We start from the raw sequence: 25,842 nt of genomic DNA on the forward strand, positions 1-25,842 counted from the left end.
TGTAGAATTCACGTCATTTCTAAAAATCAGTTACGTTTTCTTTCAAAGTAAGACATTCAGTATAACCCCTAGAAAACCACAGTCAACAAAAGCAAAGCGGTGGTTGATAATGGTTTTCTCGGGGATGTCAATTTCAACTGTAACCCTCCAAAACAGGCACTATTTATATACTAATATTTAAATAAAATGTGACCAGCTCCAAAATCCTCAACCACCTCCAGCACCCAAAACTCATGGTTTAGATTAAGCATCAAGGTCATTGGAGTGCATCAGTATCACAAGATGCATCATCTATCCAAATAAGGTAAAGACCGAACCAATAATAACTTAGATTTGTTTAAAAAGGGGCACCTGCTCTAAAAACTTAAACCAGCTCCTAAAACATTAACCTCCTCCAGCCTCCAAAACCTATGGCTCAGATTCCGCATCCAAGGCTTGTGCATCAGTATCACTAGATGCACTAGCCATTCAAGTTTGGTAAACTTAGGGCCAGTAATAATTTTGATACAGTCATCAAAGGGCATGCGAACCTGCTCTAAAAACTTACACCAACTCCCAAAACCTTAACCTCCCCCAGCAATCCAAAACCTATGGCTCATATTCAGCATTCAAATCCGTCAAGTGCGTAAGAATCTTAAGACACATCATCCATGCAAGGTTGTGAAAGACAAACTTTAACAAGGTCCGGATGCCAACGGTATAGCATAAGCTCCCCCGACTTCTTCTTGGTGAGCTAAGAAGTGGGAACTCATGCGTTAATATTCTAACGAAATCCCCCTCCCCTCCTCCCCGGTTGCCACCTACCTGCTTGCTATAATATTAAGTTTAAAACTGTCCTATTCTATGCAAGAGTTGGTTTAGCCATATCATTGCATCTTCATTTGTAGTACAAGTGGGCAAGGCACTTGACATGAAAACGAGTACCTGCAGGTCTTTTAAAACCAACGTCTTACATCATCATAAAATAGGCACGATAAACTTCACCTTTGAGTAAAACCCCGAGTTTATCACCAACATACTATAAATCACTTAGCATATTGAAGTTTTGAGGTATATAAAATACTTGACGTATAGCTAATAAATAAATAAATACTACAGAATCGAAAAGATTTGAGTCATGTTATATTGTGGGTTTTTTTTTCAAGATGGGAAAGCGGCTCTGAATATCTTTAAAAAATCCCCTAATTTTACCCATTACATTAAGGGACACATTACCGGTTTTTATTTAAATCCTGTGAATTTAAATCACGCTTTACTAGTAAGACATGTACATGTAATATGTTTTCAAGGTTGAGGCAAACGCAATGTACATATCGATATACAAAATTTATTCTTGAGTTAACAAAATAGTATTTTTCAATGCATGTGAAACAGTACATATAAAAATTGGGAAGTCTAGACAAATTTCACAATTGACAACAAGTATAATAGTTCGTCAATTTATTCATAGTTCTATGACATCCATGTTGTGCATGCATTTGCTAAATCATACAAAAATGAATTACAGATGGAAACTTCTTTATGACTGATTGAAATTCATTACAGAATGAAAGCATCATGATAATTGGTATCGATAAATACCACGAAAGACTGTCTTTCACTTATTCTTACCTTTACCGTCAAGGTATTTATATAAATACTGGTGAAAGAAACAAACATTTTTAACTCAAATCTACATGTAGCACATCATTCACACCAAACAAAAAGAAGAGAGCAAAAATTTATGAATGGAATATGAATGATTAATGTATTAATTATTTCTTGCTGGTTTACTATTAGTTTAAAAATAAATACCTCTTGTGTTACAGATGTTTTAAGTAAATTAAGAAAAGTCTCAGTTTCAAAACTGGTTTCATTTCATTCTGAAACAAATTAGTTTATTCAAATAGATCAATATGTATCAATACTATGTTATTTTTTTCTATCACTTTTGGCATTGAATTCCTTCCTTTCATTAATGATTTCTTCAGCAGCACTAGACAAATTTATCAAATTTGTCAGGGTAGGCCAAAAACAGGAAACAAAGGAAAGAGAGAAATAATAAATACACCAATGGACACTGATGAAAAAGAGAAGGCGAAAACTTTGAATTCATTAATATTAAACTGGACTTGTTTCATAATAGAATTGCCAAGTTCTATAGTAATACAGTGAAAAATAATGTGTATTTTCTGGGGTTTCATAGTCAGGTTCATATTGACGAGACAATTATTTTATAATATCATATAAATAAGGTTCGTATACTAAGTCCAAAATCTAGATAACCATTTATGTTAAATAGATGTTTTATTACATACTGTATGAAAAAAAATTTCTGTAGTAAAATTTACAATGATAATTTGAATTCTGGATAACTTTAAAACAGATAATGGTTTCTTTCCAAAATTATTCAAATATTCTTCCAAAAATGATCAAGTTACAAAAGTTTAAATGTTGTCTATCACCTCAAACCCTGATCTAAATGTATATGTATAGCATGGAATTCAAAGCTAAGAGATATCAAATCATTATAATGCAAACAAAAAAAATTAAAATCTTACAAGCTGAGACTTTGAAGTACTAATGAAAAATAAAGGGGGAAAAAATTGGCGGGTTGACATAATTAGGGCAAAATATAAACACATAATAAAAAAAATATACAAAACTTGAACAAAATTGAAGATCAACTTCAAAACTAAAAAACTTTTTTTTCAATAAAAAAGGATACCAAATACATGTACTAACTGACACTTCTAACTGACACTTTATGTTGTCCAATCTCATCAACACTTGTTCTACTAACAAATCAGAAATTTAAATACACTACCATTAAAACAGCAATTCAATATCTTCAAAACATACAGACATAAATCTCCTGGAAGAGTTATGAAGAAATTAAAAAAGTCCTTTACAATGAAAATTATCTTGCAGCTTTTTTAAATTGAATGAATTAAAAACTACTTCCAAATATCTTTTATAAAAAGTATATTTTTTATAATGCCAAATCACATACATATCTATTAACTGAAAAAAATAATTAAACTTCAAAAGGTTGAATTTAAGGTTTCAGCACTTATTATTAAGATGTAGGAATTGTCAATATATATATATACACTGTACATGGAGAGAAACACTAAACAGTCGTTGATCTCAAGTTCTGTAACTCTTGTAAGGCCTCTTTAAAGGTGGGGCGCTCTGCGGGGTTCAAATTCCAGGCTCTCAACATCAAGCTGTAAATCTGTTTTGGGCACCCTTCAGGGGCCTCCATTCGGTAACCTTTCTCAACATGCATCACAACATCAGCAAGGGGCTGCAAAAGAAATTGTTTAAAACTAGCATGTTTATCAAACATATGCCTTAAACTTGCATTCGATATAATATATGTATCATACAAAGAAAACCCTTAAAACCAACATCAATAGCCACTGTTCATAAATTTTAACAAATGAATCTTTGATAAAATCAATAATGAGATTTTAAAATTTTCTCCTCATTTTATAATCAAGTTTTGAAATGTTTACTTGCACAGTTTTTGTACATGAAAATAATATACATACAATTCTTGGATATGGAACCCTTCCAAATGAATACAGCTCCCACAGTAGTATGCCATAACTCCACATATCTGATTTATTACTAAAGTTCTGTGGAAAAAAATACATGAATTAATTAAATACACTGACAGTTTACATCTCTATGAGATGGGGGTACAAAGAGAGATAATTCATTACTAAATCTGAAAAATACTTGCAACTTTTCAAATAAAATGTTTCATACAGATTTTAGAGGTAAGAAACAAATGCATTGTGCAATTTTTACACATCCTGATTAACTATTGAAAGAGAAGGAAAGGTCTTTCAATTCATTGAATCTGTTCCTCTACTGTGAGGGTCAGATGGGTTTTTTAAAAATATTATCTAAGCATCACAATTAATACATACATTGTTTTTGAGTGCCTCTGGAGCCGTCCACTTGATGGGAAACTTTCCACCCTCTGTGCTGTAATCTCCATACTTGGCTAAACCAAAATCTGACACCTGCAGAAATAAACAGAAAAGAACTAGATCTTTTTCACTCCACAATATAAATGTAAAGGTTTGTCTATCAATTGATCTAAAATTAAAAATCAAAGGCCGGAACGGCCACAAAGGCGTCGAGCTGACATTTTCTTTTATATAGATTGATAAAATGATATCAATAATTTGAATTTTTGTACTAATAGTCGTATATCAAATAATACATATTAGAATAAAAAAAAAGTAAATGAATTATTTTTTGCGTTCTTTAAAAACAAAAATCACTATATATCCATATATAATAGGCATACATGCCAACTATCCCGATTTTTGCGGGATTCTCCGGATTTCACGTCGTCAAAAATACAAATCCCGATATCCCGATCGGGATTGATAAAATACCCCGAAATCCCGATTCTCAAAAAATTCAACCCGTGTTACGACAATAAGTCCCGATTTCTATCTAAAATTTCAAATCCCGCGCTGCTTGTCTACGCTAACCAATCAAAAAGCGGGATTATGACCGCCATTGCTGTTTACCTGTATCGCGTGTGTGTATATCGGGATGTGTGAATTGGTGTATTTACCTGTACGCTACCTGTGTCTGGGTGTTTGCAAACCTAACGAGGAGCATGTTTTGATAGTAATTAATCGGGAAGTATCGGGATGGATAGCGAAATGCCACACTTTTTACACAAACTTCGACAAGAATGGGGTTACACCACCAAAGAAAACGAAACTTTCATCCCAATATCGGGAGGCAGATTCCCGATTTTCGTGATGACTATCGGGATCGTAATATTGGATGACAACCATGTATATTGCCGTGCAATAGGTATGTTTAACTTATATATAGTACAACTGAATATATTTATTGACAGGGTACATTCTATTGTGTACTCATGACACAAGGAGAGATTCATGACAGCTAATACATTATCTTCAAGACGAATTATGTAGATATGTTAAACTTTATGAGTAAAAATTTTTTTTTATTTTGAGGGATTTTAGGGTAGACCATGGTGGAATGAATGATGTTACAAAGAACACGAAAACAGCCATCCATCAAGCCACCTGCTGCTACCAACTTCTTTTTGAAATGAAAATTGGAGCAAGATGAAGGTAACTAAATTTTTTAATAAGCTAGTATATAATATTTCTAAAGAATTTTAAGCCAGGAAACAATTATAAATTCTTTCTTTAACTTTTTATAGCAACTTGACCCATAAACACTGATAAATGCTTTTTAATATTTAATTTAATTAATTATTCATTTTATTTTGTAGATGTAACAAGAGCAGAGGTCCTGTTTGCCAACTGCGTTGCAGAATTTAGTGCTTTTTGAACTGCTGTACCATACTATTTATTGTTTGTTGAGATTTAAAGATTAATTTAATAAAAATTGATTTAATATATGAAAATAAAGTTATGAACTTTATTCATGTTTTCATTTGAAAAAGGAGATTGTTTGATAAACACATTAGGATAATGATAAATGTTCAATTGTTTAAACAAAGGAATTACAAGACAAAATGCCGCGAAATTTCCTTCAAGGAAAATGTCGTTTCGCGTAAAATCCCCCATGGAGATTTTCAAAAGTTGGCATGTATGAATAGGTTGTGATGCGATTATAATACAATAACTCATCAAAGTTACAAAAATCAAAGAAATTTCAAAGTTAAAAAAAATTTATATTTTCTTTCTGCTTTAAACAGTCTTTGAACATTTTTCAAGGTGAATACATTGATTACAGTGTGTCTCTAATTATAATAATAAAACATACTTTTATTTATTTCAATTCCCGTTTGAAACAAGATTACCTATGGTATGGTTGTTTACAAACAAATCCACAACACGTGCTATATTTTGCTCGACCAAACCGACTGCAGTATCGTGTTTATTTATTGCAACAAAACCACTAGATACGTTTATCGTTTACATTCATTTTGGAGGCCGTGCCCGATAACAAATAAATTTACATATCAAATTTTATTTCTATCGGGCACGGTCTCCAGTTAAAATGTAATCGATAAACTAAAATAATATTTAGTGAATGTTTACACCTTTTGTATTCATCCGCCATTCTTGAATATTATGCAAAGAGTTATCAATAACCAGGGAGGCAAAGTTGTATTTTTTGTACACAATGTAGTTGAATAAGTGGAATAAAAATCTTGTAATACGTTTAATACTTTAAGGAACTTATTTTTTGTGCGCATTTAAAAGGCGGTGCAGTGCATGAATTTTTGGACGATTGCCAATCCAGACGATCGCTAGAAGGCTGCCGAGCATTAGCTCGACGCCTTAAAAATTAACATGCAATAATCCATTTTATCTCCACACTGCAATTATCTATTCTATACATGTTACAAACTGGTGTATATTGAATGATGAAATAATCCTTGCTGTTGCAATACTTCCTCCTGCTTGCTATGAGTTCATGGGGAAATACTTTTGACTTGATAAGTACTATATATGGAGAAAATAAACATTAAGGATGCTTTACAAAGTATCCATCAGATCCATCTTTAATCTTTAAATATGATTTTTTATCTATTGGTTATCCTTTAGTATTTTTAAAAAATTCCAAAAATTGTATAATTTCCCTAATCGTACATCATACAGAGCTCTGGGTCTTTTAAAGAAGATTAAATAGTCTAAAAATAAATGCAACCCTCCAGCCCACTTAAGAAGGCTCGATGGTCATGACCATTTTTTTAGACTGTATTGACCTCCTGTAAAAGAAGAGTTCTATATAAAAATGTAGGAAAATGCCTAATTTTAAATGTAAAATATATGGCTTTTATCATTACTAAATAATAGTTCATAGCTAAAGACATCATATCTCAAAATTTAACGAAGATATTATGGCTAATTTGTTATATCTCAAAATTTAACGAAGATATTATGGCTAATTTGTTGACCACCAAGCTTCCTTAAATGAGATTCCTACTTGTAGGAGAAATGTAATTCTCCCATGCAGTATTTCTGAAAGCTTACCTTGGCTGTGTTATTCTCATTAATGAGTATATTTCTGGCTGCTAAATCTCGATGAACTAATTTTTTACTCTCTAAATATTCCATGGCAGCACATGTATCTCTGTGAATGATATTTTAAAAACACTTTAAAATATGCATAACAAATGTAAATGCATTTACCAATCTCGAAATCCATACTCAACATGCATGAAAATTCACAGAAATGCTTTGAGATATTTCTTTGCAAATTGATCTATGACTATCTACACTTTCAGGCAGTGCAGTAAATTAGGAGCCTTAGCATCTTCACATTTTGCTTTTTGTGCACATAGAATAATGTTCAACCAACAATATCACATCACAAAATGGCATGTATGGATTAAATTGTTAATTCAACAATAAAGATTTTTGCATCTTTTTTTTATCTGTGTTTATGTCACTAGACTAGAAAATCTTGCGAGGTTAAATTTTCTACATCCTATATACTTGCATATTTTTGTTGACTGTTTACGCCTTACTTTAAAGGTGTCTTGTAATTAATACACTTGTATAAAAATCATTAGATAGAAATCTAACAATTTTTTTTAAAAACAGTATCAGTAGGTATTTATACAAGACTTGATTGTCTGAAACTAAGTTAATATAGAAGAGTAGTGGCACTTATTTCAATGAATCTGCATATTCCTAAATGATATCACAATTCTAAATCCATTATTGTTTTCTTGTATATCATTTACTGCACAATAATCTATCGATTTTACTTGAACACAGCCTTTCCTGTAACTTACGTAGCGAAATCAATCTGGTCTTTTTTCTGTATGACGCTACGCCCCCTCGACCTGAGGTATTCCACGAGGTTTCCTTTCCCCATGAACTCCGTCACCAGCCTTATTGTGTCACCTAGGACCACGCCTATCAACTGGACCAGGTTAGGATGCCGTAATGATCTACAACGTAATTTTTTTTTTTTAAACAGCATTAAACAAAAACTGATGTGTGGCATACATATATGACAAGATCAATGTAAAAAGTTCTTTAAAAATATTCCAAATTTTTTTTTTACATACAAGTACCGTATATTTATGAACCGGTAGTTACAAAATAAAATATAAGAGACATATTTTGAAATTTTCTTTTCTTTTAAGCATCTCCTTTCCTTTCTTAAAAATGTAGATTTTTACATATAGTTTCATTTTTCCTCATCAAATACATGTACTTCACACACTGAATTTCATCAAAATAATATAATGATAAATAAGAGATAAACTAGAACTGTCCTAATGGGACTAATACCCCCGCTAGGCTAATTTCAAATGGGACAAATAATTGAATTGAATAATAATTAAGGTTTGGAACACATACAAAAAAAAAATTCTAGAAATGTAAAAAAAAAAAAAAATAGTGAACAAAGAAAAATTAAAATCAAAATTGTCAGAATTTCACTGTAAATACATATCTATAACAGTAATACATTTACAAATGTATGTATTTGATGATATATTTTTTTAATTTAATTGATTTAAAGAAAAACCAACAAAATGACAATAACCCCTTTGCAGTGAATAGAAATACCGGTAGCCAAGCAATGCTCTTCTGTTGATAAAACTTTCAATATCTTTCTAATAAGAGTCTTGACAGATGCAATTAGTTGTTTCAAATTTTCCTCACTTTCTCCTATGGCACAATTGAACTCCATATCAGAAAATTGATCCCATAGGACTATGATTTTCTTTGATGAGCTTGTTAAATTTAATAAACTCCCAAAACATTACCATAATTACCATACTATGTAAAAATATGTAAAAAAAGAAAATTTAATATTACAAACAATTTTAAAATTGCCAAAACACTACAATCATATCAGTAATTTTGAATTTCATTTAAATTAATGCCCAATAGGGTCACTTCATCAAATTACTTGACAAATAAATTTAAACAACCTCTAAAAATAGTTTAACTTCTTTATTAATAATTATATTATTTATTTCCTTATAATGATAGACCTTTTGATTTACATGAAACAGTTTTAAAATAGCCCCAAAACCATCACCCATTTTACAGATTATCAATTTCCCCTAAACACATGCTCCATCTGAACCATGGCTCAGATAATGGCTCCCTTGGGACAAATGAATTCAGCCACACTTGTCTTTGATGTTCTCATTAGCTCCTAAGAATTTATCATTGACAAACAAAAACTTTGCATTGTCAGTTGATAGAATACTTATAAAAAATAATTTTTTTTTTTATTAATTAAGACATAAAGACAAAAAACTCCATCTGGATGTATTTATATAAATATATTTTAGAGTGTTTTCTATTAATTAATTAATAAAATCTGTAAGGATTACCTCCCTTACTTTTCAACATTAGTGTACAATATATAGAATAAGGAAAATGAAAACTGTCATAAAATCATTAAATCTTGTCTGATCTTAAAAAAAATTGCAGGTGCACATCTTCAGATGGTGTTCAACATATGTACAAATTTTCAAACTGTTCCATGCAGTAATAAAAAATTCTATAGGGGGGACAAAGTTGCGTCTACAGACAGACGGACAGACGGACGGACGGACAGATGGACAGACGGACAGGGTGAAACCAATATACCCCCCTAAACTTCGTTTGCGGGGGTATAATTAATGAAAACTGTTACAAGATCTTAAGATAACTCATTTCTCTCACTCTCTTTCTTTCTCAAGTAAGACTATATTCTTACGTCATTACTGAAGCTTCTTTAAGAAAGGCCTGAGCTGCTCGATCTTGGTCTTTCAACTGTTTTACAGCTACAAACTGATTTTTATATAGACCTTTATATACATCTGCAAATAAATAAAAAACAGTAATTAATCTACATGTTAGTTATCACCGAAATTGCACAAATAAATTAAAACCAGTCCTTTTGGAACAGTGAAATGTCAAACGGATTCAATGACAGTTAAACCACATCACTACAAATCACATATTCAAAAATGATGTAACTGTAATACCCTGAACTTTCACTGCTTTTCTACAATCATTTCTTTCACATGTTCAAAATTTGAAAATTATTCCCTTTGTGGGCTCCTTCTGGGACATGAAGTAAGTAAACAAACATTTAAATCATTAAAATATAACAAAATCACCACAAGTACATTATTTCATATATTATCTCCTGCTTTCGAGTGTCTCCCAAATGTATCTTATGCCATTTTCATTCAAAGATGTGGATACTGTATACATGGTATGCGGGAAAATATTTGCCCCCATTAAAGTTTTTGCCCTTTTCATCCTCCTTTTCAACAGGCAAATTTAAGACTGAGTGAATTCTAATGGCTCAAATTATCTCCCTTAAACACAACTTTGCCTGGGCGAATTCAAGATCGGGGCAAAACCGTTTGCAAGTAAAATAAAGCCAAAAATACCTCTTGGCAAAAATAACCCTGTATACGTGCTATAACTGTTGTTCTTTTTTTATGATCCAATTCAGCATGCAGACCTAACTCTATAGCTTTGATTTTCTTAGAAAATATCAACAGGAACAAAATGCTGCAAGGTCACTTTAAGTATATACTTTGTAAAACATAGACTTCTTCCTAGTACAGGATATTTTCATAAAACTTATTCAATAAGTAAATGTTCCGTGTACTAAATGACACACACATATATTACTGAACTAGTTTCAAAATATGACTCTTAAATATATCTATCCACGTAAAAATGGTGACTAAAGGTATATGTAACTAACGGAAAATGTAAGAAATTCTTAATATTAAAGCTCTTGCTTAAATTAACTTTAATGTGTATCTAAACTATAAAAAGTCATATGTCTCATTTTTCAATTCTGGAGGTTGAATTACACTTCCCTGTCAGGACCATTCAATACCAATTATTTCTTAAAGACTTCCTCTTCAAAAGGAAAAAGAATTGAACCATCATTTTTTTTCCTCACATAATATTCTATTGTATAATGGGTACTTTGTACATTTTCTTTCATATTTGTTTAATTAAAAACACTGAATTACGTAACTGAGACGGGCATTTAAAAAAATTAACAGAAAAGATGAAATAACATAAAAGCTGACTACTGAAAAGGATTTTTCAATGAAATCAAAAAAAAATAAAAATACAGTACTGAAAAGAATTGCACTCCCTTGCAAATAAACGTACCAGTAATTTTTTTTTAATTAAATGCATTATGTCTATGACGGACATTTATTTATTGTGTGAGGTAATATAAATTATTTTCTATTAGAAGCTGTTGTTGAAACAGTTGAAAAAAGACAATTAATGTTGAGCGGCAGGGAACTGACAGAAATATGGCAGAGATTGACTGATATTAGATAAGCACATGATAACGTTGATCTTCAGTGTCTCCATTAGGATATTTCCAAGCCAGTTGGAAGTCCCAACCACCTCTAATTCATTCATAATCAAAAATAATTTTAAAATTCCAAGATATCTTATAGTAGTTTAATATTTGGTCCCATCAACTTCATAATACATGAAACTAAGTTTTACAATTTGCAATCTTGGAACAGCAATTCATAGTCGTAGCCTCATTAAACTAACTCATATTTAATACTAACAAAAAACTGAAAAAAACATGATACACAAATGATCAATCTGCAGTTGTATATATCTATTGGTAAATGCTGTGAATAAAATCAGGACTTCATTGATGATAGAATCAAGTAGCCAGTATTTTAATCCAAGCCAGCCCTGAACCAGCTGATACTTATAACGAGCCCCCATGTAAACTATCTATCAAGTGTATCTCCTCTAATCTTATTAGACCTGTATATCTATTGGCAGCTAATCTGCTTCCCAATTTTTTATCACCTCCAAATTCTCCTCTGCCAATTAATTCGATTTCCTGCAGATCTTTCTTCTGTATCACCCAGCCACCGGCCTCGAAGTCCTGGATCCGAACCGCTCCGAAACTGTCTCCTTTCTTGGGTAATGCACGTATTAATTTTGTACATAGTCCATCGGCATCATTCTGATAGTGCTATTGATAACAAAGAAGAGAGGTTAAAGCCCGATAAAAAGGCATAGAAATATCAACATTTCTTATCAACTTGATATGCTTACTGATGCTGAGAGCTATTTAAAAATTAGAAGGAAAAAATTCAAGTTCTTTACAAAAAAAATTTTCTCAGCACAATTTCAAATTTCAAATTTCCTCTTTAAATCAAAAATACATCTCCTGTTCCTAGAATTTTATAATCGTGTTAATCCTTCAGGATTTCACTTACTAAAATACATTTACAGAAAATGGTTAAAAAAAATATAGAGTTAAAAAATATGTACACAGCCAGCAGAGAGGAAGAAAAAAGCTGTAGTTATAATATGCTGTTTGTTTGAAGAGAGAGATAGCATTGATGAACAGTTCTGGTTTATCTGTGAATACTTATCAGGACAACAACACCCTAATGTGTTGCATAAGATTATATTTTTCCTCTAGCTACCACGATCAGACTCTTTCCTACACAGTTTCTGTGTGATCTGTCTACATTTTTTTACCCTAAAGTTAACAGAAGTTTTGTGATGAAAGCCATTGTTTTGCTTGCCTGCCCCCCCCCCCACCTCTCTCTCTCTCTCTCTCTCTCTCTCTCTCTCTCTCATTATGCTTTTCCAAAGTATGATAAAAATAGTGAAAACAAACTCATCAAACAAAATTCTCAATATTGCATAAGTTGAAAATCTCCACAAGTTCTGTGTTTGTCTATCATCACCTTGTTTGATTAACTGACATTCCATGCAGAGAAGTTCCAAGCAAATAGTGAAATACATAATGCATTCACAAATATACTTCAAAATCATGCAATAAGACTACTGTTATTTTCAATACAGCAATACAAATATGCACTTAAAGAAGGATGAATGGTGTGAAGATCGAGGGTTGAATTGATTAATGCAATGCATGTGTGCAGAAAATACTTCTGTGTTATTAGTTAAGCTGAATGCACTTGCAGCATTCACATTCAAAATGGCCTTCAATCTTCTCTCACTTGTCCAAAGCATTAAACTCAAAATCTTTAGAAAGTGTTTCCATGTTTCAATATAAAGGCAATTTGCTGAAGCTTTTTCAGGTCCATTTGAACTGAGGCAACATCAAGCTTAATTTGTGTGTGTGTAGGAGCATTTGCTTGCCACAAGTTGAGCATAATAATTGGAAGATGTGCCATATGCTCAGACCTTTCAGGAAATGAGGAAATATTTACAATTCGCTCCTACCAGTTAAACAAAGGTATTTCTCTTACAACTTGCCCACTGACAAACTCCAGGGCCATAAAATTGCAACAAAGTTTCTCTCAGGTGTAAATACTTTGCTTACATCTTAAAGCACAAGAGCAAAGAGGGTGAAAAAGATCCAATTCCATGAGATATAGCACTTTTGAAGTTTTCAAGAAAATTAAGAAGAAAAATACCTCTACTAGTTGATTAAGGTTATCAAAATAAGTTTCTTCATCAATAGTCATCTGGTTTTTATGATAAATAATCCGATAATGCTCCACTTTTCTCTGGTAGCACACACTCAGCGTATAATCTCCCGGGTAGTTAACACTTTCTCGTATAAGAAAAAGTCCATCTTCGCGTGGATGGAGCAAGTCTTCCGCCATCTTCCTCTCGATTTTGCCATGGTACCATCTACAATGTAACCAAACATATGCAGTGTCATGCAACATGCAAGTCAAATATCACTATAGGCAGGGTAAACACAAAACACCACTGAAGACAACGCCGATGAACTGCTATATAAATGTTGATGGCTGTGTATATAATTAGGACACGGTCCAACATTGACGATTCCCGTTAATGGCGACTGGTTTGTTAGTGGATGGTGAGTGACTGACGTGAAATAGTTTTTTTAGAGCACACACAAGTCTAAAATCAACACTACTAAGAAGCCCATTCTACAAAATTACCTTAACACTCAATCTAGAACAAGTATGAGTATACTTATAAATATCACTTAATTAACATACATGCACCTTTCTTTTTCATTTTTGATATTTGGACTATAATGCTATAATGTGAATACCAAATTTTCTCAACACCAAGGATTACACATTTCCATCTTCTTAATATATTTCTTTTATCTATCATATACATTGTAATAATTTTTGGTAAGTATTTTGCTCCCACAACCATACAATGCACTTATATTTTGTGATCATTGTTGTATTATGAGATATACAATAGATGCATATTATGTACTTGACGCTTGTTATGGGGATTTTTTTCCCCAGTACCTCACTAAAAGCCCTTAGATTTTAATAACGAGACCTCTTGCTCGCCCATGTATACTTGGAGCACAAGTACCTATAAACTAATAAAATACTTTTGTGGGAGAACATAAAAAATCTATTTTATACTTCTTGAACTTTTGAGTAGGTCCTTGCACCTCCAACACTTTGACAACAGATATGAGCATCTTTTTCTGTACCTTAATTAATTTCACACAAATTTCTATTTCAAGAGAAAATTTTAAAAAGTATGTGGAACAAATTTATTTTGTGTTTGTTTCTTGTATATTTGATTGTGATCTTGTACATTTTGTGTCAAGGAATATTGTAACATTTTAAAGTCTAGACACTAAGTACTGGATTTGACATGTACCAGGTACTAAATGAAATATTTTATGCTATGGGATGATGATTGATATTTCATACAGAGAAAAAAAAAACCATAATATATAATATTCAAGACCTGTCAAATTAATTTCATTGTCAGAAAATCATTTTCACTTTTGATACCTATAACTGAACACAATGACATCATACCTGTTTTATCAAGCTGATTAAATTTAAAACAAAAATTTAATAAAAAATCATAAATCACAGGGAAGGTTTGGGGAAAACAACATTAAAATCACAACACTGTGTCTTGGAGTGACTTGGACTAATAATCTAACTATGTGTATAGAAAGCAAGTGCTCTGGCTAAAAGACAACAACACAGAAAGCTTATGGTAGGTATTACACCACAGCCTGAGTCATCTCATTAAGTATGTACTGTACTGTAAACGACTACCTCAATACTACATACATGTACACAACCTGACGGTCTCTTACACAAGCCCATGCCTAATGGGCAATCACTTCATGTCCACCCCCCAGGGACTAGCAATTTCTGTATCTCTATAATCTCTTCCTTGTCCTTACATGTATCCCACTATTATACACTGTATTGATATCAATCAATACATAAACATACGTCCTTAAGTGTCTTTTAAATTAAACCTTGTCATATATTTAACATCTACACATTCTTGAAATGACATTTTTCCTACACTAAGTATACATCCGTGATCATTTTCTATTCTTGTGTGTAATTAAGTTCCGGAGTTTAAAGTGCAATTAATTTATAAAATGATAGTGATTTCGTGGAGGATTAAATCTTATGGGCATGGTTCAATGGTTTGGTCAAATTTGTACAAATGAGATGGACAGGTAGCAATCTATATCCTCATACATACGCACACACAAACACACACACACACAGAGTAACTAATAGATGTTTTACATGACTTGTCTGCCTACTGGTATACATGTTTAACCTTTTTTGGGTAATCAACTTTGATAAAGAAAGTGAAATTATCCAAACAACGCCCTCAAGATCCTGTCTGAATAAGTCATTACTAATTAAAAAGACTGAATTCACAAATTCAATTCAATTTAACTTGGTTTGTACTGGATTAAAGGTTAAATTGCAATAAATGTAATGGATTCTTTAAAAGAAACTTGTATCTCTAAATGCCATGTTTGAAATATAGCTTATTTTTTAATTTTTGAAGCTAAGAGAGCGCAAACACACACACTTTGTGTGAAATATGTAAATCGTGAGTATCAAGGATATATGTTAGCAATTACCACATACTCCTGGTTAACATAATAAATGCTCAGCTAACATAACCCAGTCTGTACAGTAAGGTTGCCAGCCCATATTGAGTCATTTTTTGTAAAACAGGAAACTTAAAACCAACATATAACATGTATGTATGATCCATGTGTATCGTCTTTAAAACTGGGTGCATGCATGTGTGACAGAAACTCAAAATCAAGACAGAACTATTGTTCTTTAAGGTTGGGCGGTTGAGGAGCATTCAAAAGTAACAATCCCAGAAATTTTTCGGGGGTAGAAGAAATAAAAAATTGTTTTGATTTTACAATAGAGGGTCATCTCCTTATCACGGTGACATAATAATTATCGCATTTTTCCGTTTAAAACTGGAACTGAACCCTAGCAATTGTACACATGCCAAACAGATTATTAGACACAAAAAAAAAAAAAATGGGACTTCCTATTTCCTCCCTCTCTACTGATCTGTGCCAGCTAGCGAAGTAACACAAGACTTAGCTGCGGTACCTCAACGAGCTGAATTAGGTTATCAAACAGACAGTCACCACCATCCACTTCTAACTTGTTGTGTTTAGCGATAATTCTATAGTGATCCACCATGCCCTCGAAATAAATGGACAGAGTGTAGTCCCCCTGGAAGTGGACACTGTCTCTGACCAGGAAGTCGCCCTCCTCGCGGAAATCATTTAACAGGGCCTCCGCCTCCTCCCGGGAAATTTTACCATGATACCAACTGAAAACAACAGCAGCATGACGGGTTTTTTTTTTTTTAACAGACAAAATATTACATATCCTGTCAGTGTGCAATTGACTTCCCAAAAAAACTTCTTTAAGACAAATATTCCTATCTTCAATTGCCTCCCCCCCATCTGAAATTTCTTTTCAAACAAATGACCACTTTTATTTATCAAGTTTTTGTTGATGCATTGTAGCTTTTTCTTAGACTTGAATTCCGCCAGAAGAAACACTGCAACATTAGAGACTTAATTATCCAAAAATTTATATGAGGACCTGTTACATAAATATCAAATTTTTTTCAATTTGTTATCCTGTTAATATTCTATGACTATACAGATACAAACAGTCACACAGACGAATGTACTTACGGCATGGCCTGTAAATGAACCTCTTTCCTTTTCTGTACATATGTGGCAGGTACCATTCCTTCCTTTCCACTTTCATTTTTACCTTTATACCAGTTTGGGTCCTTAACAAAGTAAATTACAGATATCATCTTTAAAGTTACTCAAATTACAAGTAATTGATATTCTTCCAAAAACTAATTTTACTAAACTTCCTTGCTGTTCTCTTTTTTTTAAAATGTATTCGTAACTTGTAAGATTTATTTTTCACACGGTCAGTAGGCATGGAAACTCAATTTCATTACACAGCAAAAATATCAAGCCTCTAGTAGCAAAGAGTTTTTCAACTCAATTTTTTTCTTCAACCATGCAAAGCAAACTCTCAAAGCAATCTTTATATAACATTTGACAATCAAATTTAAATGCTAACTGTACCCAAGACAGACTAACAGCTGAAACATTTCTTAAAAAATTAAATAAAAAAAAAAAAAAGGTTGATCGTAAAAAAAATAGTTGTTTTTAACTTGTTCCTTTTCCCTGTTTACAAGCATTTCTAATTTATCTTGGATGACTAATATTTTGACAGGCAATTTTTAAACGTCTTTCTTTAACCTGTTTAGGTAAAAAATCACACAAAACAAGCCGACTGAACCGACCTTAGTGGGCTGTACTATGGTGAGAACATCGCCTTTCTTGAAAGGTAAATCATCTGGTGAGGATCCTTCAAAGTTATAATTAGCCACAACCTGGGTACCTCTTGACCATGCTTCTTGATGCTGCTGAGTGAGAAAAAAAAAACAAGAATAAATTTACACTTCCTAAAAGTTCACACAACATTATTTCTCAAATGGACTGTTTCAACATTTTTCTATCATGTTAACATCTTAATATTGTCATTCACTGCTTCTCTCTCTCTCTCTCTCTCTCTCTCTCTCTCTCTCTCTCTCTCTCTCTCTCTCTCTCTCTCTCTCTCTCTCTCTCTCATTTGATATATGTCAATCTTCTACAGAAATTTAACCACAAATTAACAATAACACCCACAAAGTACATAATCAAGCCAGTAAAACCCTTTTCATATTTTATGCTCTTTTGGGTCCTGCCTATTTTATATCATCATTTTCACTGGAATTATTTATGGTATAGTAAATATGTAAAACATACCTGATGATTCTGATCCATGGGCATTGTCATCTGTTGATCACGGTTTTATGATGCATTCCATACACAACCTGCAGTGTCATTAAAACATGAGTTAACACTTAATGTAAAACAATAATTAAAATGATGAACAATACGTTAATCATCTTATCTACCATAAGTGTTGACTTATACTCTGGTCTTGTAAGGCAATGGAAAAGGAAATATTTTTTTTGATACATATAACTGTAGCACAACAAAAATACAAAAAACAACTGCTAAATCATTAAGTAAATGCTTCTTACATAGACAACAAATCAGCAAACTCTTGTCCTCTCCTCCAACACCCCCCCCCCCCCCAAATTTCCCTACTTTAGAAATCATTTAGAACACAGTGAGCATTTCACATAATTTCTTATTGCAATACTACAGACATGCTAAATAAGCACTTACCAAGAAGACACTATATTCCTTGTTACTATATTTAAATATTTTTCGTGACTACATACTTTAGAATCTCAGCACAAGCTATCAAAAACCAGGCTCATGTCTAGAAGTACAACACTGATGACTACTTAGTGCACTGAGACACAGTGGAATAAAAAGTTGGCAGTTTCGTTCATTTTAAAAGCAAGGTTTTCCCCCCTTTATGCATGAGAAAGAAAAAAAAAAAAGAAGAAATAACCAGGTTGTATACCAGGAAGTCCTACAGGAAACAATTGTACATCAGGTGTAAATCCTCTTAAAAAAACCTAATATTACTTCCTTGTCTGATCTCCAAGAGATAACAGATTTACATACATGTACTAACATGGGTAATTTTTGACCACTTGACAATCTTTAATCAGATAAACAACCTAGCTAGTCCAGAGCATATCTCAAAGATATCCATCATAAACTTATGTCCTGTTTCATTTTAAAAGATTCCGGATAATAACCTTGTCAATGTAACACAAAATGAAAAGTCAATATTCCATAACTATGCAGTTTTTTGACAGATTTTCTTATAAGCATTATACAGAATTTCAACAATGCATCACTGAATGGAATATTAGTCGCACAGTTTACACTGTAAATACTTTTTGTTAACCTTAATATGTCTATGAAGACATGAATTTTTACAAATGTCAAGAGACAAGTCACAACTTCTAATTTTAAACATGCTTGCATTATATACAGCTAGCATGTGTATCCTCTTTAGAATACCTGGTTTATTGTGGTCGGTACATTAAATGAAATGTGCAAATGGTTGAATGAAAATACTGTAACAGTGCATAATGATAGATCTATGTACACAAAAGCATACGAAATCATGATTGTAATAACTTCATACCCAAAGACAACTTTCAACTTTTAACTTTCTGAAAGCCATCTAATTGGGATATATATAATATATGTGTAAGCTTTCAATACATGATGATGTATATTTTGATGATGTTCATGAAATACCATATAGTTTAATCATTTGTTGATGCATTTTTTTTTCTACGTAATAAAAACAAATAATCAATTCATCTATACATGATCAGATGTTTGTAAACGGTAGATAGATTCAGAAATACCAATGCATACCTATTGACTAAACATGACATATTATGATTGTGACTAATGATGCTACCAAGCCTTAAAGTATATACATTTTACCTACATGTACATGTAAGGGATTAACAGGGTGAGCTGCATAGCAATTCAATGAGGTAAAATCCCTACCTGTATACCAAATGTTCTTGAATAGACAATTTTTATAAACAAGAACTTGCATTGATCTTTTCACTCAAACCTACCATTATGTACAATATGCACCATAAATGAATAATGTAAGCTATATGTTACTAATAATTTGAGTACATAACAATTTGGAAAAAAAATAGAAAAAAAACCAACAATTTAAAAATCGGTGGAGATGAACGACCATAAGACTTTGTAGGCGAAAATATACACATCAAATGTGTCTTGTAGTGATGTTGAAAGGAAGAGAAACTAAAACAAAACCTACTCGTGACTTGTCTTCCAAATCTCCAACCAATCAGTTAAAATCTTGAACAAAGTTTTACACTGATATATGATAAATATTTTCATTCATGCTCAATATCAATACTAATACTTGTGAATTTTTCTTCCTGGAATATGAGGCCATAATATTCCTCAAGTTTCACTGAACCTGTTGCTTACCGTTGCGATTTAAATGACAAAAAACCCTCCGTATCAATAGCACTATCATCCACATGAAAAAATATCAAAACTTTCTCCAATATCCCGTGAATACCGACACATATGGAAATATGCTAACACTTACTTTCTCTCTGTTTCATTGTAATAGCAGATCACAAACAGGAAGAGAGTCCGATGTCGGCCATGTAATTTGGCGACGCTGCTGCCATCTAGCAAGAGAGATAACTCCCCTTCCTTTATACGGACAACGGGGAAGGGAAGGGGGGGGGGGAGCAGAAATCTTTCACGGAATATAACCATTTTCATTTTGTGTTTATTGATGTTGTTATTAATCAACCCTTTTTTTAAATTCATCCACATGTTTAAATGTATTTCAGAGAAAAATTAAATGAATAGGATTTCAAAGAGTCAAATAAATCTTGAAGAAATAACTGTTACTTCATCGGATTGAATTTCTATTATCCTTGTCACATTTGTTTTTTGTTTTTGTTTTTTTTTGGGGGGGGGGGGGGTTTAAGCAAATTGCAAAATATTTTGCATGTTCTTAAAATATTGTTTAACGTCCATTTCAACGTGGGAAAGTGTATATTCATGCACTTATCATGCTTATTATTGATCTAAGCGAAAGTACAACTTTAAATATCATAATGAATCAGACATATGTAATGAAAATAAATAGTATTTAACAAGACTTTATTTGTTGATATAATGCAGATATTGATGATTGTTCATGGAAGCGTATAACTTTTACATTTTAGGTAAATGTATAATGACGTTCGGGGGTTATCCGAAAAAAAAAACAGAAAACAATAAAATATAAAATCACAATTAATCTACATGTATTATTCATTCAAACTTTATCATTTATTTTGTCGTGAGTTTTCTATTATTCCAAAGGTTCGAATTCGGGGGTAAAAAAAAAAACCAACATTTAATAATCCTTGTTACAAATCATGAAAAATGATATCTGATTACGTTGTAGACATTTATCTTAAAACAAAAACGTAATATGAGAGAGAGAGAGAGAGAGAGAGAGAGAGAGAGAGAGAGAGAGAGAGAGAGAGAGAGAGAGAGAGAGACGTTTCATGTTAACATTTTTTATTCAGTTTATTTCATTCTCCACATTGAAGTATTAAAATGCAATACACTTGTGTGACATTGTATAAATATTTGTTACAATACACATTACGACCAAAAAACAAATTATTGATAAAATATTCGTTGCATAAAAATGTGGTTTGCATAAAAAATAAAAATCAAATATATAAATAAATTCAAGCACGAATTTTAAATGCATTGATATGAATAATCAATATTTTATCATTAACTTTTAAATTAATACATGCAATTGTATACTTTAAAATGATATCACATTATGATACATTGTATTTCAAAATGTATTACGAATATGGAATATGGTGATAACAACATTACGAGCAACAAATTTAAATAAGAAAATTATTATTTACAAAGTATTTTAGTAAGACATATGACACATTGTTATAGTCTGTCATCCCAAGGAGGCCGCTCCGCTATAGGGACAGGTGGCTTCTCACGTTTGACTCCAGAGGCACCTTTCTGAAATATTGAAGTTGTACATTGAATTTGAATTTTATTTCCCCATATATATACGTGTGCATTTTCTATTTCATGGTAATGTCAAAACGTCGTAAGTTATTAGTACATTAGGCTTGACAGCAGAGAGTAATGCGAACTTGACGAAATTGACATTAAAACATTTCTTTCAAAATTTAAGTAGATAATTCTCTGATTTTGATATGATGGGGACCTATAGAACCATTTTAACAAGACCTTGGACTTTCAGTAGGGCGTAGCTATCTATTTCTTGCGTCAAAACAAGTTAAAAATGACGCGGTTTCAAGCGAAATATACACCGATTGCGTAGTCTTAGTTTAAAAGCCAGACAAATCTTGTTGATTTCAAAGAGGCATTGCTGAGTGGCCAGCAATGAAATAGACAGGCCTACGTCATATTGTTGTTTGACACAACTACCCAAAGTCCAAGCTCTTGTTAAAATGGTTCTAAGAAGGAGAAACACCGACGTACTTTGGGGAAGTAAATGAAGATGTAGAGGTCTACGCACATGTATTATATTCTGTGATAAAATGAATGAAGATATATAATTAATATATATATTTAACGTTTTTGGACAAAGCATTGGCTTTTAGAATAACGTCGAATTTTCTCAAAATATATAGTTTCCCTCCATAGATTTACAAATCGCTGATTAATTAAGGTGCCAGGAAACCACAGGCATGTGACGTTATTATTTTTCTCGTAATGGAAAAATATACCCACTATAATTAATAATATTTTTTCCTTCTTCTGTGTAATCAAAAAATGATTACACAGAGGAGTGGCCAAATTTTCCATGTAGGTGAAGGTTAGCAAAGATATAATAGAGCTCTAATACTTGAAAGTCGGAGGTACAAGTTCGTGAAGTCCGAGCTCTAATTGTAGATGTAGTTTTGATTGATTAAATAATTGATTTTATTGCTTCTTTTTGGATGAATAGAGAATAATAAATATTCATGAAAACGAGAAAAGTACAATGAGTGGTAAACACAATGAGCTGACCCACGGTCAGTAACCGTATGCGGCACTGACCGTAAGTTTCAGACCATGACGCAAAAGCAGCATCAAAAGTACATAAAGATATTAATGAACAATGTAAACATTATTTTAAATCATAGCTTTATTATATCTGAATGAACGCGGATATTTATAATTATGTGAACGTAACATATGATCGCAGTTTTTTTTCAAAGTTACAGAAATGCGTATTTACGGACAGGTTGTAATTGGATAGGGTAGATTTCAGTCTTGTTAGTTTCTATATAAATTACGATCTACCTTCTTAAGAAATAAAAGAAGAAAACAAAAACGAAGTATATTTGAATACGAACCAATAAAAACGGCGCGTTCCATGCTTTCATTAAATTTAGATATTACTGTGATATATACGAAGAAATGCATGGTCTCCTTCCCGGAAATTTTTACATGCACGTGTTCAAGATAGTGGATGTGCAGTAAAAGGCTCTAGTGAAATAAACAATAACGTCAAAATATCCATATTAAACCAACCAAGTTGAACTCCTTATACAGCTACAGATATAGTAATAACCGAATGATTCCTATCATGTTTTTGACCTTATTGCATTTACCTTTCTGTTATCCGAAATAACACCGTTAAATAAATTACTATTTAATTATGCCAAAGCATGCGTAAGGATCACGGTAATATACATGTATGGTAATTGATTTAGCAATCACACAGAACTACTCAGTATAGGATGTTTAGTGTTGTACATTGTAAAACATTTTCTTCGCAATGTATTAAACATATAAAGATTGAGAGCGATATGAATACGATGCATTGTCAAAAAATTAAAATGTCCCGTCAACACATGCAGCTATCAAGTATTTATCGATATCACTCTCCGGTACAAATTTTATATTATTTTTGATAGAACATTTGTACCTCAGCCTGTGCAGCGCAAAACATTTACAATCACTGCATTAAATCAACTGTTATAGAAAACACATTCAGGATCTTTTAAGAGCATTGTCCCTTTTAAATTCGATTTAAAATAACACATGGAATTGTTAGTGAACTGTATATGTCATAGTAAAAAAATTAAATTAATACACCCGTCTCAAGACTTTTATGTTTGATCTACACAATATTTTTCTCCGTTCGAATTCGGGAGTAATTAATTGTAATTTTAGTAAGGTAAATCACTATCATTGATTTGGCTGAGATATTTTGAAGGTAAAAACGGGATTTGTGTACTCATTCTGCGCGTGTGCTGATAATGTGAGATATCGCAGTCATGTCGTGTCCTATCATCGCAAGCCCTGTCCCGCACAGACCAGATTACAGATGTCAGAGAGAAACAGTCGTAAATCTTTAAACGCTATATGTTATCTAACCCAATCTTTCGAAAATATTCATTCCTTGATAACAAACGATTTCTTGATAAAGATGTATCGCCAGATAAAAGAATAGAATTGAATCTTACAATTATAAAGCGACGACTGTTAAAATTTATTGCTGAGTGCTTTTGTAAATGAAACATGTGTCTCTAAAATATTTGTTTAAGGGCTCGTGGAAAGAGGGATTTAAATATTTGTCTTAGCGCTTGTACTGAATTAACTTCGAAAACTTATTAGGTGTAGTATTTACTTTGATATTCACTTAATCCGCTAACAAAATGGAAAAATAAGCTTCTGTGATCTAAATGATTCATTTACATTCGGTTTGTTTTTATTGTTTCCAAGAACTGTAAATATAAGTATTTACCAGTCGAAATCAATTCCCATCCAAAGCGCAAAGAAATCGTTTTTCAATTAACTTGCTACTCTGCTATATATTTTGTCAGTAGTATAAAAGACAAAATAAAAAAAATCTCTACCATCATTTCGTTTTTTTTATTACTTAGTACAACTTTAAAGAACTGTACAATCCTTCCCTTCTTCTCTTATGTGAGAAAATACAGAACACAGTACATGTACATCAAATAATTGCGAGACAAGAACAACTACAGATGTTCCTAACTTTTTTTTCTATTTTAATAAAGATTTTGTTGAGGAATAATTAAACTAGCAAACATTTAAAGATAAAATAAGAATATTACCATGTCACAAATTATTATGAGATTACAATATACCTTGACTGAAGATCCAGGTTTATGAACACTCTTGCGGGAAACTCCGGATCCTAACCGGCTATCCTTCCTCCCGTATACATTCCCTGACATTGTCGCCCCTGGGATTCTCATACCTGGACGACCAGATGAAGGCACCTGAGTTGCTCTTCTATTCAACTTAGCACTGTATATTGCAGAGGCTACACGTGGATTTTGTTCACTGTCTGTTTTTATCGGGGGCAAGGGTTCCTTCCTGGGCATATCCAACGTATCGCCTGTTGATGGCTGAGTCTCCTCGGCTGTAGCGGCACGACCATCTTTGTTTGATCCTGGTACCACTACGATCATTTGATTAAGAATTGCTTGATCTGCTGCACTCAGCACATGTCCCTCTTCGCGTCTCCGTAAAATTTCCTTCAGTTTTCGGTTGATGTTGTATGCTTCCTGCAACAAAACATCGGTGTCCTCATCAGTTAAGTCAACGTTTTCAAGCATCGATGTTATTTCCTCTGGATTAGCTAAGTTAAAATTATACAGATGACTAGGTGGGGGACCATTGCTTCTTGCAGACTCCTGCGCTGCCAATTCCTCCAGCGTTTTCTCAGTTGCGTTTGAATTTACCGAACATTCTGTCCCCTCCAGAACAATCCCAGATTCCGGAGACAGACTTCTCAAATCGCCTGGTGGTGTTTCACTCATTCTGAATCTATTAAAACGCGTCCATTATTGTTGTCAGACTTCAAAGCATTCGCATGAATATTTAAATCGCTAGTACTGTGCCAAATGCCAAGAGCGTCATTCGAAACGGAAGTTGACATTAAAATCAGACACACCTCAAGGATACTTGATTCGTGCAGAAGAGAATGATAAGAATTTAACAATGTGATAATATATTAAAATATACATTTAAAACCTTATTTTTTAACTTGTATTTTTTATATTTATATGCTCATCTTGAATG

General features: G+C 32.5%; 2 protein-coding genes and 1 long non-coding RNA gene across 13 annotated transcripts; 1 reads left to right on the forward strand and 2 right to left on the reverse strand.

The window, feature by feature from the left end:
- Positions 1 to 1,425: 1,425 nt before the first annotated feature.
- Positions 1,426 to 20,463, reverse strand: LOC105320463 (tyrosine-protein kinase CSK). 10 transcript variants are annotated; one of them, XM_011418402.4, is made up of 12 exons: positions 20,336 to 20,463; positions 18,064 to 18,131; positions 17,559 to 17,678; positions 16,927 to 17,027; positions 13,388 to 13,607; positions 11,796 to 11,964; positions 9,694 to 9,796; positions 7,763 to 7,921; positions 6,996 to 7,095; positions 3,921 to 4,016; positions 3,537 to 3,623; positions 1,426 to 3,289 (listed from the first exon to the last, which is right to left on the reverse strand). In XM_011418402.4, exons 2-12 carry the CDS (start codon positions 18,091 to 18,093, stop codon positions 3,113 to 3,115), a joined length of 1,362 nt encoding a protein of 453 aa, XP_011416704.1. In that variant the 5' UTR covers positions 18,094 to 18,131; positions 20,336 to 20,463; the 3' UTR covers positions 1,426 to 3,112. The 10 variants fall into 10 exon arrangements, with proteins under 10 accessions (XP_011416704.1, XP_011416699.1, XP_011416703.1 ...); XM_011418397.4 differs by lacking the exon at positions 13,388 to 13,607 and adding an exon at positions 16,328 to 16,553; XM_011418401.4 differs by having other exon boundaries at positions 17,559 to 17,681.
- LOC109620386 (uncharacterized) lies at positions 4,348 to 5,373 on the forward strand. Of its 2 annotated transcripts, none has more exons than XR_010714517.1 (3): positions 4,348 to 4,830; positions 4,998 to 5,117; positions 5,282 to 5,373. It is a non-coding gene; the product is annotated as an uncharacterized lncRNA (long non-coding RNA). The 2 variants fall into 2 exon arrangements; XR_010714518.1 differs by having other exon boundaries at positions 4,351 to 4,830; positions 5,007 to 5,117.
- An 835-nt stretch (positions 20,464 to 21,298) lies between the features above and the next one.
- LOC105320462 (hypothetical protein) lies at positions 21,299 to 25,702 on the reverse strand. The gene is made up of 2 exons (XM_011418390.4): positions 24,903 to 25,702; positions 21,299 to 21,789 (listed from the first exon to the last, which is right to left on the reverse strand). The coding sequence occupies exons 1-2, from the start codon at positions 25,578 to 25,580 to the stop codon at positions 21,712 to 21,714; spliced, it is 756 nt and encodes a 251-aa protein (XP_011416692.3). The 5' UTR covers positions 25,581 to 25,702; the 3' UTR covers positions 21,299 to 21,711.
- Positions 25,703 to 25,842: the final 140 nt, after the last annotated feature.

Source organism: Magallana gigas, chromosome 6 (assembly GCF_963853765.1).
Source record: "Magallana gigas chromosome 6, xbMagGiga1.1, whole genome shotgun sequence".
Classification (NCBI taxonomy): Eukaryota; Metazoa; Mollusca; class Bivalvia; order Ostreida; family Ostreidae; genus Magallana; species Magallana gigas.